The 18464-nt window shown below is 53.3% G+C and overlaps 2 protein-coding genes across 4 annotated transcripts in view; one reads left to right on the top strand and one right to left on the bottom strand.

Annotated features, from left to right (window-relative positions):
• Positions 1–12873, bottom strand: part of MAF1 (MAF1 homolog, negative regulator of RNA polymerase III) — a 39608-nt gene extending 26735 nt beyond the window's left edge. The window contains exon 1 of one of the 3 annotated variants that reach the window (XM_084618749.1): positions 12855–12873. The gene's annotated coding sequence lies outside the window, so the exon portion shown is untranslated. Of the gene's footprint in view, positions 1–9359; positions 9644–12854 lie in introns of those variants that run through there. The other 2 variants (XM_084618747.1, XM_084618748.1) reach the window with 2 other exon arrangements.
• Positions 12874–16214: 3341 nt separating this feature from the next.
• Positions 16215–18464, top strand: part of SHARPIN (SHANK associated RH domain interactor) — a 47292-nt gene continuing 45042 nt past the window's right edge. Inside the window, exon 1 of the mRNA XM_084619405.1 lies at positions 16215–16487. Within this exon, the coding sequence (XP_084475531.1) occupies positions 16251–16487 (237 nt within the window). The 5' untranslated portion in view covers positions 16215–16250. The remainder of the gene's footprint in view (positions 16488–18464) is intronic.

Below are 18464 nucleotides of genomic sequence, written 5' to 3'. Positions count from 1 at the left end.
CACCTTGATTATCACTACAAAAGGTCCTCCCCCCCCCCCCCATGGTAATAGCTCATCTTAAGTGATCACTCTCCTTACAGTGTGTATGGTAACACCCATTGTTTCATGTTCTCTATGTATATAAATCTTCCCACTGTATTTTCCACTGAATGCATCCGATGAAGTGAGCTGTAGCTCACGAAAGCTTCTGCTCAAATAAATTTGTTAGTCTCTAAGGTGCCACAAGTACTCCTTTTCTTTTTACTGGATTTATGGCTCGTTACAACAACCTGTAATCCACTAACCTTCCTTTTTTGTCTTCTGACTGCAACAATATTGAATGATCTTCACTTTGAATGGTCTTTTACAACATGTGTAAGCCCCTTAGTTTTCAGTTTAAACTGGTTTTTACCGAAAAAAATCCCAGATTTTACAAAAAAAAAAATTTCTGATTTTCACCCCACTTTTGTATCATTCAAATATATAAAAATAAGTTGTTTTATTAGGAAAATACATATATCTCATGCAATGTATTGTAGTTCAATAATACATTAGTGTGTGTGTATATGCAAAGCTGCCTGCTGAAGTAAGGCTAGAAGATACAAACAAACAGGCACGCACGCAAGCTCTGAAGTATGTGTGCATCTGAACGTATTGATTACTCACACCCACTACGTACACATTTTAAGCTATTAGCAGATAATGGTTTAAAGATATGACATGCTAAAATGGGAAGAAAACAAAAATCTGTATCAGAATACATTTCAGAACACAAGGAAGTATTCGAAAGTTAAAAAAACACAGGAGAAAAGGACAACATTGAGTGTATGTGCTGCAAATGGTGTGGCCCAATTATTCAATTTAAATATTTACAGGCTAATAGTTCTGTGTCTACAACAGTAAACTTTTTTATTCAAATGAAAAGTTATTTGGGGATTAGAGATGTATTGTTTTCTTAAACCCAGAGGTGGTGTTTGTTTTAGTTCTGCAACAAACCACACTGAATTCCATTCATCAAAGCATTAATCTACTGAATACTTTTTTCCCCTTGTACTTCCATCCACCAAATAAACCTCAATACTTACCAAGAAATATTAATAGTTTTTTCCACCAATTTTCACTTGTTTTTGTTGTTGTAGTAATAAACACCAATAAATTCATGGGAAAAATTAAATAAAATAAGAACTGAAAAACAACGGACCCTAAATATGTGGTAAGTACCTATGCTAAACACTATGTTCTACCTCGTGTTTAGCTGTGATACTCCCAGAGTCTCTTTTCCAGACCCACAGAGCTCTGGGTAGCTCAAAAGTTTGTCTCTTTCACCAACAGGAAAAAAAAAAAAAAATAATACTGCCTCGTCCCCTTCTCTCTCTCAGAGGAAGTAAGTGAGAGCAAGAAGCTGTTCAGAAGGTAAAATCTGAGAATGAGCAATTTGTGCCAAAGGCAAAAAGAGGCTAAAAATATTTGTAGGCAGAGTCCCAAAAGGAACCTTTGAGCTCTGAGCTCACTGCACAGACCAATTAGCCTCCAGCCAGGGAGATATTTTACTGCGGACAATAAAGCATACAAGGTGCAGGTGCCCCGCTCCCCACCTCAGCCAGGTCATGAAGCCAGGCACACAGCTAGTTGTAAATACGGTACCTGAAGACTTGATTTAAGAACTAGTTTCTTTTTCTCGCCGGTCTTGGTAAATCCCTTCTCTGGGGCTAAGCAGAAAGCTCTCCCTGGAGCGCAGCTGTTCCCCAGCACCTCCTGAAGAACCTCCTCTTTCATTTAAAAGGATTAGAGACCCGATCCTCAGCTCTCCTCCAGCAGCACAAAGCTGCCACCAGTGGAAGATTCCCACAGCATGGGGAAATCCTCAGTTGGTGCAGTCATCCATGCCCATCATCCAGTCCCTGTCCTGGGGAATGGGGGAGGCTGGGGCATCTGTTATCCCTAGTTTCAAGAACAGGCCCTTCACCGGTTAGAGCAGCCATGTCAGTTCCATTCTCCTGCTAGAGAAGTGCTCCTGAGGCAGAAGGGGCAAAATGCTATTGTCCCTCAGAGGAACAGTGAAGATGTCCAGACTAGAGGAACAGATGGGATTCCAGCAACCCTGCATTGAGCTGGTGGGACTATGACCCACTTCCACAAATTTCTGAAAGAGCCTCAGTTAATTTTGCCACTACAGAAAGACAGCTGTGAGAGTACCTCCATCAAGCATCGAGGGAAATAGGGCTCCCTGCTATGAGGACCATTTATATGTAGTAAACAAGGACAGAACAATCAGATCGAAAGCAGGAAACATTAAGAATTAATAGTCGGAAATGCTTCCCAAAAAAGACCAATTAGGTAATGGAACAGGAAACTAATAAAGGTCACATGATCACTATCTTGCTACATGACTAGACATGTAGCTGATTCAGAAAACTAAGAAAAATGGTGCTATGGTGAGACAGGAGTGAGATTCTGAGAGAAGAGAAATTCTACAGTCCAAATATCTACGCAGTTCAGCGTGCTACATTAGTGAAGCATTAAGGCTGAAAATCTCACATCTGAGAACTTCGTCACCCATGAGAGAGAAGGATCTTTTATAACCCCAGTAAGAGAGCAAGAAAGAGAAACACTGGGAAACTGAAATCAAGTCACCCCTAACTGAAGCGTTTTGTTAAACTTTCCATGAAATATAAGTGAATATTTAATGTAGATCCATTTTTGGGAGCTGTAATCTCATTACTGCAGCATATATGGGACTTTGGAGAACAGATAGCCCAGAAGTCTGCACTAGTTTTTCATATCCGAGTACCAGGAGCATGTCATGGAATTTGTACCCCCACTGAGTTACCAGACACCGAATAATGAGAGAGAGAAAGAGAGAGAGAGTTTGGAAGGGGGTGAAGCAGGACCAAGGCCACTCATTCTGGGCAGATGCCAGCCAGAGCCATTGTCCAAACTGTCTGTCAGAGAAAGATACCATCTGCTCAGACACCAAGAGATTCATGAGCAAACTCATGGGCAAAAGGGAAACAATGGAAGTTAACCCCATACAGGAATGGACAGAAGCCAAACCTTGATAAAGTCAAGTTAGCAAACAGCCCAACCATGACTAGACGAGACCAGGAAAGGCAGAAAGCAAAGGGAACATGTAACAGTTAGAGAATGGGTAAAGGCTGATCTTTTAGTCAGGCAATAGGAATGGACTCGTCTGACAGGAACTGCTCTTGTGGTTTCCCTGATACCAAAATCCACTATTTGGACTTCTTGCTTTTCAGTACAGCTGTTACTCATCAGAGCAGGGATTCCCCTCCCCACTTCCCCACCTCCTGGACCCCTGTCATAAACGTACAGCTAAGGGTAACATAAAATCACTCCTTTACTTGTAAGGGGTTAAGCAGCTCAAATAACCTGTGTCATAAATATAAAGGGAAGGGTAACCACCTTTCTCTATACAGTGCTATAAAATCCCTCCTGGCCAGAGGCAAAAGCCTTTCACCAGTAAAGGGTTAAGGAGCTAAGATAACCCCACTAGCACCTCACCCAAAATGGCCAATGAGGGGACAAGATTTTTTCAAATCTGGAGTGGAGGGAACAAAGGGTTGGGTCTGTCTGTGTGCTGCTTTTTCTGGGAACAGATCAGGAATGCAGCCTTACAACTCCTGTAAAGTTAGTAAAAGTAATCTAGCTAGAAAATGCGTTAGATTTTCTTTTGTTTAATGGCTTGTAAAATAAGCTGTGCTGGAGGGAATATATATTCCTGTTTTTGTGTCTTTTTGTAACTTAAGGTTTTGCCTAGAGGGATTCTCTGTGTTTTGAATCTGATTACCCTGTAAGGTATTTACCATCCTGATTTTACAGAGGTGATTCTTTTACCTTTTCTTTAATTAAAATTCTTCTCTTAAGAACCTGATTGATTTTTCATTGTTCTTAAGATCCAAGGGTTTGGGTCTGTGTTCACCTGTACCAATTGGTGAGGATTATCATCAAGCCTTCCCCAGGAAAGGGGGTGTAGGGCTTGGGGGGATATTTTGGGGAAAGACGTCTCCAAGTGGGCTCTTGCCCTGTTCTTTGTTTAAAATGCTTGCTGGTGGCAGCATACTGTTCAAGGATAAGGCAAAGCTTGCACCTTGGGGAAGTTTTTAAACTTAAGCTGGTAAGAATAAGCTTAGGGGGTCTTTCATGCAGGTCCCCACATCTGTACCCTAGAGTTCAGAGTGGGGAAGGAACCTTGACAACCTGACCGGCACCTGACCAAAAGGACCAATAAGGGAAGAAGGTCCTTTCAAATCTGTGGGGGGAGGTTTCTTGTTGATGATTTCTTTGTTGTTCTTTCCGGGGCAGAGAGGGACCAGAGCAGGAAAAAAATATCTCCTAAAACCCTACCTGAAATAAGCATCCAAGATTACAAAAATTGTAAGGAATAGCAAGGAAATGTGTTAGCTTATCTTTTGTTTTAGCTTGTGAACTTTCCCTACGCTAAAAAGGAGGTTTATTCCTGTTTTTTTGTAACTTTAAAGTTTTGCCTAGAGGGGAATCCTCTGTGTTTTAAATCTTATTACCCTGTAAAATTACCTTCCATTCTGATTTTACAGAGGTGCTTCTTTTACTGTTCTTTATTATAAAGTTATGTTTTTAAGAATCTGATGGACTTTTAGGACACTAAAAACCAAAGAGTCTCACCTTGTTTACCTATTTGGTTGGTATATGATTCTCAAGCCTCCCCAGGAAAGGGGGTGAAGGGGTTGGGGGGATATTTTGGGGAAACAGGAACTCCAAGTGGTCCTTTTCCTGAATCTTTGTCTAACTCACTTGGTGGTGGCAGCGATACCATCCAAGGACAAAGAAGAATTTGTGCCTTGGGGAAGTTTTTAACCTAAACTGGTAAGAATAAGCTTAAGGGGTCTTTCATGCGGGTCCCCACATCTGTACCCCAGAGTTCAGAGTGGGGAGGGAACCCTCACATGGTGGCAGAGCGGTGGGATAATTCTGAATCAGAAGCACAGACCTTAGGATTTTAAAAAGGACACATTTTTTCTTTTGGCTGCTTGAAAGCCAGGGAGGGGATTGGTTTTTTTTTTTTTTTGTTTCTTTTTAAAGGACACTTTTTTTTTCTTTTTTTTTAGCTGAGAGCAGCTGCAGTTTTGTTTTTTTTTCTTTGCCTGCAGGCAGAGTAGTTAAGTCCTGCAAGGAAATTCACAAGCTAAAACAAAAGATAAGCTAACGCATTTCCTTGCTATTCCTTACAATTTTTGTAATCTTAGATGCTTATTTCACGTAGGGTTTTAGGAGATGTTTTTTTCCTGCTCTGGTCCCTCTCTGTCCCGGAGAGAGCAACAAAGAAAACACAAAAAAAACCTCCCCCCACAGATTTGAAAGGATCTTCTTCCCTTACTGGTCCTTTTGGTCAGGTGTCAACCAGGTTATTTGAGCTTCTTAACCCCTTACAGGTAAAGAAGGGATTTTATGCTACCCTTAGCTGTATGTTTATGACAACCCCTTTCACCCTAAATCTTTAGTTAGCTTGTCCAGAATCAGGAATAGCAGAAGATGCCTCCAACTACAAAACAGCTGATTCAGTTACAGTGAGCAAAACTCTGGAGACTCCCAGGACAGGAACTCCTAAGAACTTAAGAGCTGCCCTATTTGGTCAGGCCAATGGCCCTTCTAGACCAGTATCCTGTCTCCAAGAGTAGTCAGTACCAGAGCATCAAGGGAAGTTTACAGAACAGGTCAGTTGGCGATCCACCCAGTCTTCCCCTTCTGACTGGTAGTCAGAGATTTAGGGTTGCCTGGAGCATGGGGTTGCTATCCTGACCATCTTGGCTAACAGCCATTGATGGCTTTATCCTCCACTAACTTTATCTAGATCTTTTTTGAACCAAGCAGTTACAGTTTTGGTCACCATAACATCCCATGGCAGTAAGTTCCACAGGTTAACTGAGCACTGTGTGAAAAAATACTTCCTTTTGATTATATTAAACCTACTGCCTATTAAATTCATCAGTTGACTGCTGGTTTTTGTCTTGTGGGAGAGAGTAAGCAACACTTCTCTATTCACTTTTTCCACACCGTGTACAATTTCCTCCCCCCACACACACCCCCTGCCTTAGTCATCTGTTTTCTAAGCTGAACAGCACTAATCCTTTTAGTCTCTCCTCATATGGAAGCTGTTCCATACCCTTAAATCATTTTTGTTTCCGTTCTTTTAACCCGTTCTAATTTCCTTTTTGAGATGAGGTGACCAAAACTGGACACAGTATTCAAGCTGTGTGCACACCATGGATTTATACAGTGGCATTATGGTATTTTCTGTCTTATTTTCTATTCCTTTCCGAACAGTCCCAAACAATCTCTTGGCCTTTTTAACTGCCACCGCATATTGCACTGAAGTTTTCACAGAACTGTCCACAATGACTCCAAGATCTTTTTTTTGAGCAGTAACGACTAATTTAGAACCCATCATCATTATATATGTGTAGCTGGGATTATTTTTTCCAATGTACATTAATTTGCACTTTAAGTGTTGAATTTCATCTGTCATTTTGTTGCCCAGTTACCCGTTTTGTGAGATTCTCCTGTAGCTCTTTGCAGTCAGCTTTGGACTTAACTACCTCGAGTAATTTTATATCATCTGCAAATCTGCCACTTCACTGTTCACTTTTGTTTCCAGATCATTAATGAATATGTTGAACAGCACAGGTCCCAGTACGAGCCTTGGGGAACCCCATGGTTTACTTCTCTCCATTGTGAAAACTGACAATTTACATTTACTCTTTGTTTCCTAACTCTTAACCAGTTACTGATCCATGAGAAGAGATTCCTCATGACTACTCAGTTTCCTTAAGAACTTTTGGTGAGTGAACTTGTCAAAGGCTTTCTGAAAATCCACATACACTTTATCCACTGAATCAGCTTTATTCATGTGCTTGTTGACAACTTCAAATAATTCTAATAGATTAGTGAAACATGACTTCCCTTTACAAAAGCCATCAAATTGTGTGTGTGTCTGCCTAATAATTCTGTTCTTTAATATAATTTCTAACAATTTGCCCGGTATTGACATTGGGCTTACCAGCCTACAAGTGGCAAGAATCACAGCTGAAGCCCTTTTTAAAAACTGGCATTACATTTGCTACCTTCCAGTCATCTGGTACAGAGGCTTGTTTCAGAGATAGGTGACATACTACAGTGAGTAGGTCTGCAATTTCAAATGTGAGTTTCTTCAGAACTCTTGGGCGAATACTATCTGGTCCTGAAGACTTATTACTAAGGATGAGAGTTTGTCACGGAAGTCATGGATTCTGTGACTTTCTGTGACCTCTGTACCGGCCACTGCACCCTCCCCAACAGCAGGAGGAGTTTGAGTGGGGGTTGGGGTGCGGCATAGGTTGAGGGCTCCCCATAAGCAGCGACATCCCTTGGCTCCTAGGGGGAGGCATGGCCAGGGACCTCTGCGCACTGCCTCCGCCTGTAGGCACCGCCACCACAGCTCCCACTGGCCGCAGTTCCCAGCCAATGGTAGCTGCGAAGCCAGCGGTCAGGGAGGAAGCAGCATGTAGAGCTGCATGGCCACGCCTCTGCCTAGGGGATGAGGGATGTTGCTGTTTCCAGGGACGTACAGAACCAGGTAGGGAGCTTGTCAGCCCCGCCAACCTGCCCCCACCCAGCACTGTGGGTCCCGGGCCGCACACCATCACCCACCCTCCCCCACAACACCAGCGTGGGTCCCAGGCCACCACCCATGCCCAGCACAGGCACTGGGCACCCCCCAGCCACCCCTCTTTCCCTAAGCATGCGCGTTGCCCCCGTCCCCCAGGTCGCCCCCTCCCCTGAGGGCCCATGGCGCACACACCCCAGACCACCCCCCTCCCCCAAGCACTTGTGGCACCCAAGTCCACCGGCTCCCCTGAGCACCCCCAGGCTGCCCCCCTCCCCAAGATTAGTCAGGGGTATACAGTACAAGTCACGGACTGGTCACATGCGGTGAATTTTTGTTTATTGTCCGTGACCGGTCCATGACTTTTACTAAAAACACCTGTGCCTAAAATGCATTACTGTCAAATTTAACAACCAAGGAATCAACTCAATCAAGCAAGGATAGCTCTGAGCCAACAGTGCCATAAAATATACCATATATCTTACATGTGACTAAGTCTAATTACAGGCACTGCGCATTCAGGGATTTGTCCCAGATGTGCCTTAGGTGTGTTTATTGGTAGTAAAAGGAGGATGGCTCTGCCCATGGTAACAGAAGTGGCAATCTAACAAGGATGTTGCCCAACCTCAATACCTGTTGGGGAGAAGCAGAGGTCAGAAGAAATTGGTTTTGGTAGCTGATATAACAGGTACCCTGCCTCCCTAGATGCAAGAGCCTTATCTTACCAAAAGACAGAACACTTCCTTGGGACAGGAGACTGGCAGGGACACTGAGGCAGCATTTAGGCTGTGAGATTACTTTTATCCTGTCATCTAAGATTTCTGATGCATGCAAAACTTTGTAGCTGAACTTTAGAGCCTCCCTATCTAGCATGGTGATAGGGCCACATAAATACCCAACAAAGCTTCACTTAGAATCATAGAATCATAGAATATCAGGGCTGGAAGGGACCCCAGAAGGTCATCTAGTCCAACCCCCTGCTTGAAGCAGGACCAATTCCCAGTTAAATACCTAGTACCTATCCTTGAATGTACGTTTTTCCGCTCTCTGTCACTTACCAATAAAACCTACTCTTGAGACAAGCAGAATTGGTTTGTGGATACTGTCAGTGGGGGCAGTCACTGTGGGCAATGCTGAGATACTGACCTCAAGGATGATACAATCCAGAGCGAGTGCAAATTTCACTGCACTGTGGCAGGCAAGGGGCGTGAGACCTTCCATCCCAACAGTGCCACAAGATCCGGATTGAGGCACACCTCAAAGCAGGCACCCACCCATGGCAGCCCCATAACTCCCAGCATGCAATGCTCCATCCCACCCTAGCACCCCCCCCACCCCACCACACACACCCCAGGCGCTCCCAGCTGCATGCTGCGCTCCATCCCAGAGGGCACCGCCTCGGGCCTGGAGGTCCGCAGCTGCCACCGTGCAACGCTCCAGCCCCTCCCTCCAGGGGTGCAGCCCCAGGGGGCCACAGCTCCCACCATGCACCACGCCGTGAGGCCCTGGAACGCAGCCCCTGAAGGCTACGAACCTCACGGTGGGGGGCGGGGGGAGGATGCACCTGCCAGCGCGCCGTGCGTCACCGGAGCCTGAGGCCCAGTGATCAGACTACAACTCCCAGCATGCAAAGCGTCGCCCCGGGCCCAGCCTCTTCCGCCCGCCCTGTCCCGTGCGGCGCATTGCAGCCTGGGAGTTGTAGTCCTCGGGCTCCCGCGGCTCCGAGGGGTCGGGCACGGACCTACTCGCGTCTCGCTGGCTCAGTCCCGGCCGGTCTCCCCGCGGCGGCGGCTCCCTCACTCCCTGGGCGCCTGTAAGCGGCAGAGCGGGCGGGGAAAGCTCGAGCAGGGCGCCTCCGCCTCGGCCGCCGTCCGACTCCTCGCCGCGGCCCGCCGGGCCTCCGCCCGCCTCGACATGTCCCCGGCTAACCGGGGTGGAGCGACTGACCGACGGAGCGCGCACTCCCCTGGCTAGCGGCGGTCACCGGCCCGTCTCCTCAGGCGCCGGACGACAACAAGAGCCCCGCCCCCCCGCCGCGTTTGACCCGCTGCCCCCTCTGTCCGCCCATTCCTATTGGAGGAGAGAAAGGCCAATCATCGGACTCGTAACCTCGTATTGGCTAGAACGGATGCAAATCAAACTCAGAGGCCCCCCCTACCGACGGGAGAGAGCCTGCATCTGATTGGCTGCGGCTTCTCAGGCCCTGGTTGGCTGGCTGGGACAAAGCCGGAGCCGCTGTCAGTCCCGTGCGGGTGGCCTCGCCCCGCTGCTCCGGCCGGGGAGACAGAGGGGGAGGGGGCGACAGGCTTCAGGGGGCGTGTCCCTGCCCCGGCTCCCGGGAGGGGCCAGTCCCCTGCCTTCCCCCACAGGTGCATCCTAGGCACCCCACCCTAGGGATTGGCCATTCCCCTGCACCCCCCATAGGGGCATCCCAGGCACCCCACCCTAGGGAGGGGCCAGTCCCCTGCACCCCCATAGGAGCATCCTAGGCACCCCACCCTAGGGAGGGGCCAGGCCCCTGCACCCCCCATAGGAGCATCCTAGGCACCCCACCCTAGGGAGGGGCCAGGCCCCTGCACCCCCCATAGGGGCATCCCAGGCACCCCACCCTAGGGAGGGGCCAGGCCCCTGCACCCCCCCATAGGGGCATCCCAGGCACCCCACCCTAGGGATTGGCCATTCCCCTACACCCCCCATAGGGGCATCCCAGGCACCCCACCCTAGGGAGGGGCCAGTCCCCTGCACCCCCCATAGGAGCATCCTAGGCACCCCACCCTAGGGAGGGGCCAGTCCCCTGCACCCCCCATAGGAGCATCCTAGGCACCCCACCCTAGGGAGGGGCCAGGCCCCTGCACCCCCCATAGGGGCATCCTAGGCACCTCACCCTAGGGAGGGGCCAGGCCCCTGCACCGCCCATAGCGGCAGCCTAGGCACACGGCACCCCAGGGAGGGGCCTGTCCTCCTTACCTTGACAGGAGCAGCCTAGGCACCGCTTCCCCCCACCCCTTCCACAGAGGGGGGGTTCACCCACCAGCCAGATCTGTCCCCGCCCAGGTCCGTTGCACACATTCCCCATCAATTCCCCACCCTTATTTCACCTCTTGCCCAATAACTCCTCTCCCCCACTTGGGGGACCCATCCTTTCCAGCAGCTGATACCAGCCCCAGCCTCTCAGGCTGGCCTATCCCTGGCATAGGATGTAGGAGCTCACACCCTTTGCTCTCGGATAAGGGCCTTTGCACCATAGGGTAACATCAGGAAGTTGAAACTTAGCACATAGCAGCTGTGTTAGTCAACAGAGGTCTGAGCAGAGTGCAGACTGCACAGATGCTGGCTGGCTAACTGGCTGTCTCTTTCCAGGGTGAATTTAAAGTTAGGTCCTGATTTAAAAGGTACTCAATGGTGTGAGCTGCTTCAAAAACTATGCAGACACTTATGAGCTTCACAGACAGCTGCGCTCGACAGGAACACTAAACCAAGAACTGAGATAAGACAGGTGCATGGAACACAGCATTTCGAGCGGCAGGACCCGGCTATGGGACACCTAGGAGAGCAGCTGAAAATGAACCTGACCATGTCCCAATCTGAACGCAAGGCCCGCCTCTTTGATAAGGACCACATGACACATCCCACTAACAGATCAGCCAAGAACTGGGGACTTTAGAGGGGAAGAAGTAGAAGGGAAGAAAGAATTTTAAAAAATAAATGAAAAAAGCCAACCACCCAGAAATGGCTTCAGGAACAAAGGAAACTGTGAGAAAACGGCCACTCGGTGTGATCTTTAATTGTTGTATGGCACTTAGATGGGAGCTTGACACTCTGCAAATCAGAACCTAGACATTCTTTTCCCTGAGGACGGCGTATTCATTTCATGTCCATTTGTACTACTGCTGTACTCCATCCTCTGGCTGGGAAGAGATGATTAACCCTCTCTCTGCCAGCTCTGTAGGGGGCTGTGCACCCTGGCATACCACGTCAAACCCCACAGTTGAGATAAGCCCAAGCACTTTCTATTTTGTTTTCTGCCAACAAGAAATCAAGAGGGTTATGACCCTGCCTGGGGAAAATAGGAGTGGGCAGGTGTGAGATTTCAGCCCCAACTGAGCGAATATGATTTTCCTTGGATGTTGCCAGACCAAAACAGGCAAGAATGAATGTTTGCAAGGCTGACTCTGAGGGCTTGCATTGGACAGGTCTTTCGTGCTTCCCAGCCAAGCTCCGTGAGCTCCTAATGGAGAACATGCAGCTGTAACATGCACATGGTGTGGCTACTCACAACTTTGCAGTAACAGCAAGGAGAGCCCTAGTTCCTCCTGCATAGGCCCCTACTACTTGAGTTACAGAAGAATCTCCTTTAGCAGAGACCAGCGTAGGGCCCATGACACACACTGGAGCAGTTGTGCTTCTCTTCGACCTGGGCAGTGGTGCACATACAAGCTAGCCAATTAACTACTCTTATGTTTTTATTACAATGACAAAGCAGTTCATAAAAGCCAGTGTGGTCCTGGTAGGTTAGTAGCCTGTCAGAGATGCTTCAGAGGCAGGTGGAAGGAACCCCTGGGCAAACATTTGTGCACTAACATTTGTGAGCAGTAAATAATGAAGAGGACAGGTCAGTTATACAGTGCTCTGGATCACATGATAAGCTGGGCACAAGCAAACATGATGCATTTTTAAATGGCCAAATGTGAGGTCAGACATCTAGGAACAAAGACTGTAGGTCACTGTCACATTACCCAGGGTACAATCTGGACTGATGGACAGCTGTGTCCCTTAATTCTCCAACCTGGGGTGCCTTTTACACTGCTTCACTGTGACAACCACTACTACTGGTCCGTCCACACGCCTCCAGCATGTAAATCACCCCCAGCTACACTGTATGAGTGCTCTAGCCAGCTACTCCTGAATTACCTTACAGGCAACGGCAGCAAACTCCCAGTCCCAGACTTTCCCCAGAAATGTGCATCTGGTACTGCCTAGTGCCCTCCTGGACAAAAGAAGCTCATAGAAAGTCCATTGTTTCATTAATAGAAAATGAAAGGCACAAACCTTGTTATCGCAGATGGAGTAAAACTTCAAAAACAAATTTATTAACTACAGATAGATTTTAAATGATTACAAATAACGAGGCATAAAAGTCAGAATTGGCTACAAAGTAAATAAAAGGAAAAATGTATCTAATACCTAACTTAACAAGCTATGTGAATTCAAAGCAAAGGTTTCTCTCACCACATACCTTAGCAGTCTTGCTGGCTGGAATCCTTTCAGTCAGGACCCCTCCCCCAGTTCAGTGTTCATTTCCTTGTCCTTCAGGTGTTGTTGATGCCATGAGTAGAAATGAAGGGAGAGAGATTTTGGCGCCGCCGTTCCCCTTTCTTATAGCTCTGTTTCTTTGAAAGTCAGCTGAGGTTCAGGAGACGACAGTCTGTGGGACAGGAACCTCCAGCTGTTTCTCTGCCAACATGTACATTTCTCACTTACACCCTTTCTCTTGCCAAAGAATGGCCACTTTACCAGGTGACAGTCCATTTTGATTTTGTTGACACCTGGCTGAGGCCTCAGTTTGCCTTTTGTCTTTGAGGAACTGGTTTGTGCCTGCTCTTCTAAATTTGGAATATGTCTTAGTAATGTTATATAGTAGAGTCTTATCACTTTACAAACAACGTTGTCACACATATTTTACCAGGACAATAATGATCAGCACATTATGAGTTTCCAAATTGTACCTCATAAGACATACTTTGTACAAAATCTATTATAGCTTTGTAAAAAGGGTGAACATAAGGATACAGACTGTCACAGCCATACTCACAGGATGAGGAATTCTATCCTGGGAAGCAGGGACTCTGGAAAAGAGTTGGGGGTCATGGTGGACAATCAGCTGAACACAAGCTCCCAGTCTGATGCTCTGGCCAAAAGGGCTTATATGATTCGTGGATGCATAAACGGGAATTTTGAGTAGGAGTAGACAGGCTATTTTACCTCTGTCTTGGCACCAGTGTGAGTCCTGTGTCCAAGCCTAGTGCCCACAGTTCAAGAAGGATGGTGAAAAATTGAAGCGTGTTCAGAGAAGGGCCATGAACATGATTAAAGGATTAGAAAACCTGCCTTATAGAGACTGACTCAAGGAGCTCAATCTGTTATAGCATAAAAGAGATGGTTAAGGGGTGGCTTGATCACAGTCTATAAGTACCTAGCAGGGGAACAAATATTTAATAACCATAGAATCACAGAAGCGTAGGACTAGAAAGGACCTCAGTAGGTCATCTAGTCCAATCCCCTGCACTCAAGGCAGGACTAAGTAATAACTAGACCATAATGGGCTCTTTGATCTAGCAGAGGAAGGTCTAACACGATCCAATGTCTGGAAGTTGAAGACAGACAAATTCAGATCGGAAATAGGGTATACATTTTTAACAGTGAGAGTAATTAACTATTGGACCAATTTACCAAGGGGTGTGGTGGCTTCTCCATCAGCCGCGTCCCGCTGCATGTACCTGCCCGTGGCCTGTTCAACAAGCCCATAGCCCCCTGTACTGCCTGCCCGCTGCCTGTCCCCACTGCCCCAACCCGCCCGCTGCCCGCCTGTGCCCGTCCCCACTGCCCGCCTGTGCCCGTCCCCACTGCCCCAATCTGCCCACTGCCCCAACCCGCCCGCTGCCCGACTGTGCCCGTCCCCACTGCCCCAATCTGCCCACTGCCCCAACCCGCCCGCTGCCTGCCTGTGCCTGTCCCCACTGCCCCAATCTGCCCACTGCCCCAACCCGCCCACTGCCCGACTGTGCCCGTCCCCACTGCCCCAACCCGCCCGCTGCCTGCCTGTGCCCGTCCCCACTGCCCCAATCTACCCACTGCCCCAACCCGCCCGCTGCCTGTCCCCACTGCCCCAACCCGCCCGCTGCCCGACTGTGCCCGTCCCCACTGCCCCAATCTGCCCACTGCCCCAACCCGCCCGCTGCCTGCCTGTGCCCGTCCCCACTGCCCCAATCTACCCACTGCCCCAACCCGCCCGCTGCCTGTCCCCACTGCCCCAACCCGCCCGCTGCCCGACTGTGCCCGTCCCCACTGCCCCAATCTGCCCACTGCCCCAACCCGCCCGCTGCCTGCCTGTGCCCGTCCCCACTGCCCCAATCTACCCACTGCCCCAACCCGCCCGCTGCCTGTCCCCACTGCCCCAACCCGCCCGCTGCCCGACTGTGCCCGTCCCCACTGCCCCAACCCGCCCGCTGCCCGACTGTGCCCGTCCCCACTGCCCCAATCTGCCCACTGCCCCAACCCGCCCGCTGCCTGCCTGTGCCCGTCCCCACTGCCCCAATCTGCCCACTGCCCCAACCCGCCCGCTGCCTGCCTGTGCCCGTCCCCACTGCCCCAATCTACCCACTGCCCCAACCCGCCCGCTGCCCCGTCCCCACTGCCCCAACCCGCCCGCTGCCTGACTGTGCCCGTCCCCGCTGCCCCACCCGTCCCCGCTGCCCGACTGTGCCCGTCCCCACTGCCCCAACCCGCCCGCTGCCCGACTGTGCCCGTCCCCACTGCCCCAACCTGCCCGCTGCCTGACTGTGCCCGTCCCCGCTGCCCCAACCCGCCCGCTGCCTGCCTGTGCCCGTCCCCACTAGCCCAATCTGCCCACTGCCCCAACCCGCCCGCTGCCTGCCTGTGCCCGTCCCCACTGCCCCAATCTACCCACTGCCCCAACCCGCCCGCTGCCTGTCCCCACTGCCCCAACCCGCCCGCTGCCCGACTGTGCCCGTCCCCACTGCCCCAATCTGCCCACTGCCCGACTGTGCCCGTCCCCGCTGCCCCAACCCGCCCGCTGCCTGACTGTGCCCGTCCCCACTGCCCCAACCCGCCCGCTGCCTGACTGTGCCCGTCCCCACTGCCCCAACCCGCCCGCTGCCCGACTGTGCCCGTCCCCGCTGCCCCAACCCGCCCGCTGCCTGCCTGTGCCCGTCCCCACTGCCCCAATCTGCCCACTGCCCCAACCCGCCCGCTGCCTGTCCCCACTGCCCCAACCCGCCCGCTGCCTGACTGTGCCCGTCCCCGCTGCCCCACCCGTCCCCGCTGCCTGACTGTGCCCGTCCCCACTGCCCCAACCCGCCCGCTGCCCGACTGTGCCCGTCCCCACTGCCCCAACCCGCCCGCTGCCCGACTGTGCCCGTCCCCACTGCCCCAATCTGCCCACTGCCCCAACCCGCCCGCTGCCCGACTGTGCCCGTCCCCACTGCCCCAACCCGCCCGCTGCCTGACTGTGCCCGTCCCCACTGCCCCAATCCGCCCGCTGCCCCAACCCGCCCGCTGCCTGACTGTGCCCGTCCCCACTGCCCCAATCTGCCCACTGCCCCAACCCGCCCGCTGCCTGACTGTGCCCGTCCCCACTGCCCCAATCTACCCACTGCCCCAACCCGCCCGCTGCCCGCCTGTGCCCGTCCCCACTGCCCCAATCCGCCCGCTGCCCGCCTGTGCCCGTCCCCGCTGCCCCAATCCGCCCGCTGCCCGCCTGTGCCCGTCCCCGCTGCCCCACCCGCGCCCCGTGTCCCGCGCGGCCCGGAACGCTGCGGCCGGGGCGTGTTTCCAGCCGGCCGGCGCGGAAGTGCGGCGGCCGCTCGGCTCGGCTCGGTTCGGCTCGGCGGCGATGGCTCTGCCGGGCGCGCCGGCCCCCGGGCCCCCCAGCGGCCCCGCGCCGCCCCCCACCGTGCTCATGTCCGTGCGCGTCTGGGCGGCGCGGCCGCTCGGCCTCCTGCCGCCGCCCGCCGGGGCCTCGGCCGCCGGGGACGCGCTGCTCCGCCTGCAGCTCAGCGTGCGGCCCGGGCCCGCCGGGGAGCCGCTCTTCCGCCTCGCCCTGCGCCACACGGACGCCCGCCGGAGCGTGGTACGGGGGGCCGGGCGGGGGGCTCGCGGGGGCAAGAGCCTGGGGGGTGGGGCAAGGGGGTCCGGGTGAGGACCTGGGGGGCTGGGTGGGGTATGACCTGAGGGGGGTGGGGCAAAGGGGTCAGGGTGAGGAGGGGGGGTAAGGACCTGGGGGGCTGGGTGGGGTATGACCTGAGGGGAGTGGGGCAAGGGGGTCCGCGTGAGGGGGGGTAAGGACCTGGGGGGCTGGGTGGGGTATGACCTGAGGGGGGTGGGGCAAGGGGGTCTGGGTGAGGAGGGGGGGTAAGGACCTGGGGGGCTGGTGGGGTATGACCTGAGGGGAGTGGGGCAAGGGGGTCTGGGTGAGGAGGGGGGGTAAGGACCTGGGGGGCTGGTGGGGTATGACCTGAGGGGAGTGGGGCAAAGGGGTCAGGGTGAGGAGGGGGGGTAAGGACCTGGGGGGCTGGTGGGGTATGACCTGAGGGGAGTGGGGCAAGGGGGTCCGGGTGAGGAGGGGGGGTAAGGACCTGGGGGGCTGGGTGGGGTATGACCTGAGGGGGGTGGGGCAAAGGGGTCAGGGTGAGGGGGGGTAAGGACCTGGGGGGCTGGGTGGGGTATGACCTGAGGGGGGTGGGGCAAGGGGGTCCGGGTGAGGAGGGGGTAAGGACCTGGGGGGCTGGGTGGGGTATGACCTGAGGGGGGTGGGGCAAGGGGGTCCGGGTGAGGAGGGGGTAAGGACCTGGGGGGCTGGTGGGGTATGACCTGAGGGGAGTGGGGCAAGGGGGTCTGGGTGAGGAGGGGGGGTAAGGACCTGGGGGGCTGGTGGGGTATGACCTGAGGGGAGTGGGGCAAAGGGGTCAGGGTGAGGAGGGGGGGTAAGGACCTGGGGGGCTGGTGGGGTATGACCTGAGGGGGGTGGGGCAAAGGGGTCAGGGTGAGGGGGGGTAAGGACCTGGGGGGCTGGGTGGGGTATGACCTGAGGGGGGTGGGGCAAGGGGGTCCGGGTGAGGAGGGGGTAAGGACCTGGGGGGCTGGTGGGGTATGACCTGAGGGGAGTGGGGCAAGGGGGTCCGCGTGAGGGGGGTAAGGACCTGGGGGGCTGGGTGGGGTATGACCTGAGGGGGGTGGGGCAAGGGGGTCCGGGTGAGGAGGGGGGGTAAGGACCTGGGGGGCTGGGTGGGGTATGACCTGAGGGGGGTGGGGCAAGGGGGTCCGGTGAGGAGGGGGTAAGGACCTGGGGGGCTGGTGGGGTATGACCTGAAGGGAGTGGGGCCAGGGGGTCCGCGTGAGGGGGGGTAAGGACCTGGGGGCTGGTGGGGTATGACCTGAGGGGAGTGGGGCAAAGGAGTCAGGGTGAGGAGGGGGGGTAAGGACCTGGGGGGCTGGGTGGGGTATGACCTGAGGGGAGTGGGGCAAAGGGGTCAGGGTGAGGAGGGGGGGTAAGAACCTGGGGGGCTGGGTGGGGTATGACCTGAGGGGGTGGGGCAAAGGAGTCAGGGTGAGGAGCGGGTAAGAACCTGGGGGGCTGGTGGGGTATGACCTGAGGGGGTGGGGCAAAGGAGTCAGGGTGAGGAGGGTAAGAACTGGAGGGGTATGACCTGAGGGGTGGGGGTCTGGGTGGGGGCAAGGCAGGCTGGGGGGCAATAAGAACAGAGGGGGTGGGGGGAGACTGAGGCAGGAAGCGGAGGGCCTGGGCGGGGACACATAGTGAGGGAGCTAGGAAGGGGGTAAGCACTGAGGGGTTGGGGAGAGGGCAGGTACTGGAGGTTACAGGGGTTGTGGCCGGAAGGGTCTGAAGAGGACAGTTATCCCCTCCTCTCCAGGGTCAGTCAGCGCCTGCTCCTCCATCCCAGCCCCTCTCTCTCTGCCTCAGCACTGGGGTTTCTGCACCCCGGTAGGGCCCACCACTCGTCCCACCCCCCCGAAGGAAGGGGCCCCGTTTGCTCAGCTGCTTTTGAGGCAGGAGTTACACAGGTCTGTGCTGCCCGAACCTGGTTAC

Source organism: Lepidochelys olivacea, assembly GCF_965140295.1.
Source record: "Lepidochelys olivacea isolate rLepOli2 genome assembly, chromosome: 2".
Taxonomy (NCBI): Eukaryota; Metazoa; Chordata; order Testudines; family Cheloniidae; genus Lepidochelys; species Lepidochelys olivacea.
This window is presented reverse-complemented; position numbering and strand designations above follow the sequence as displayed.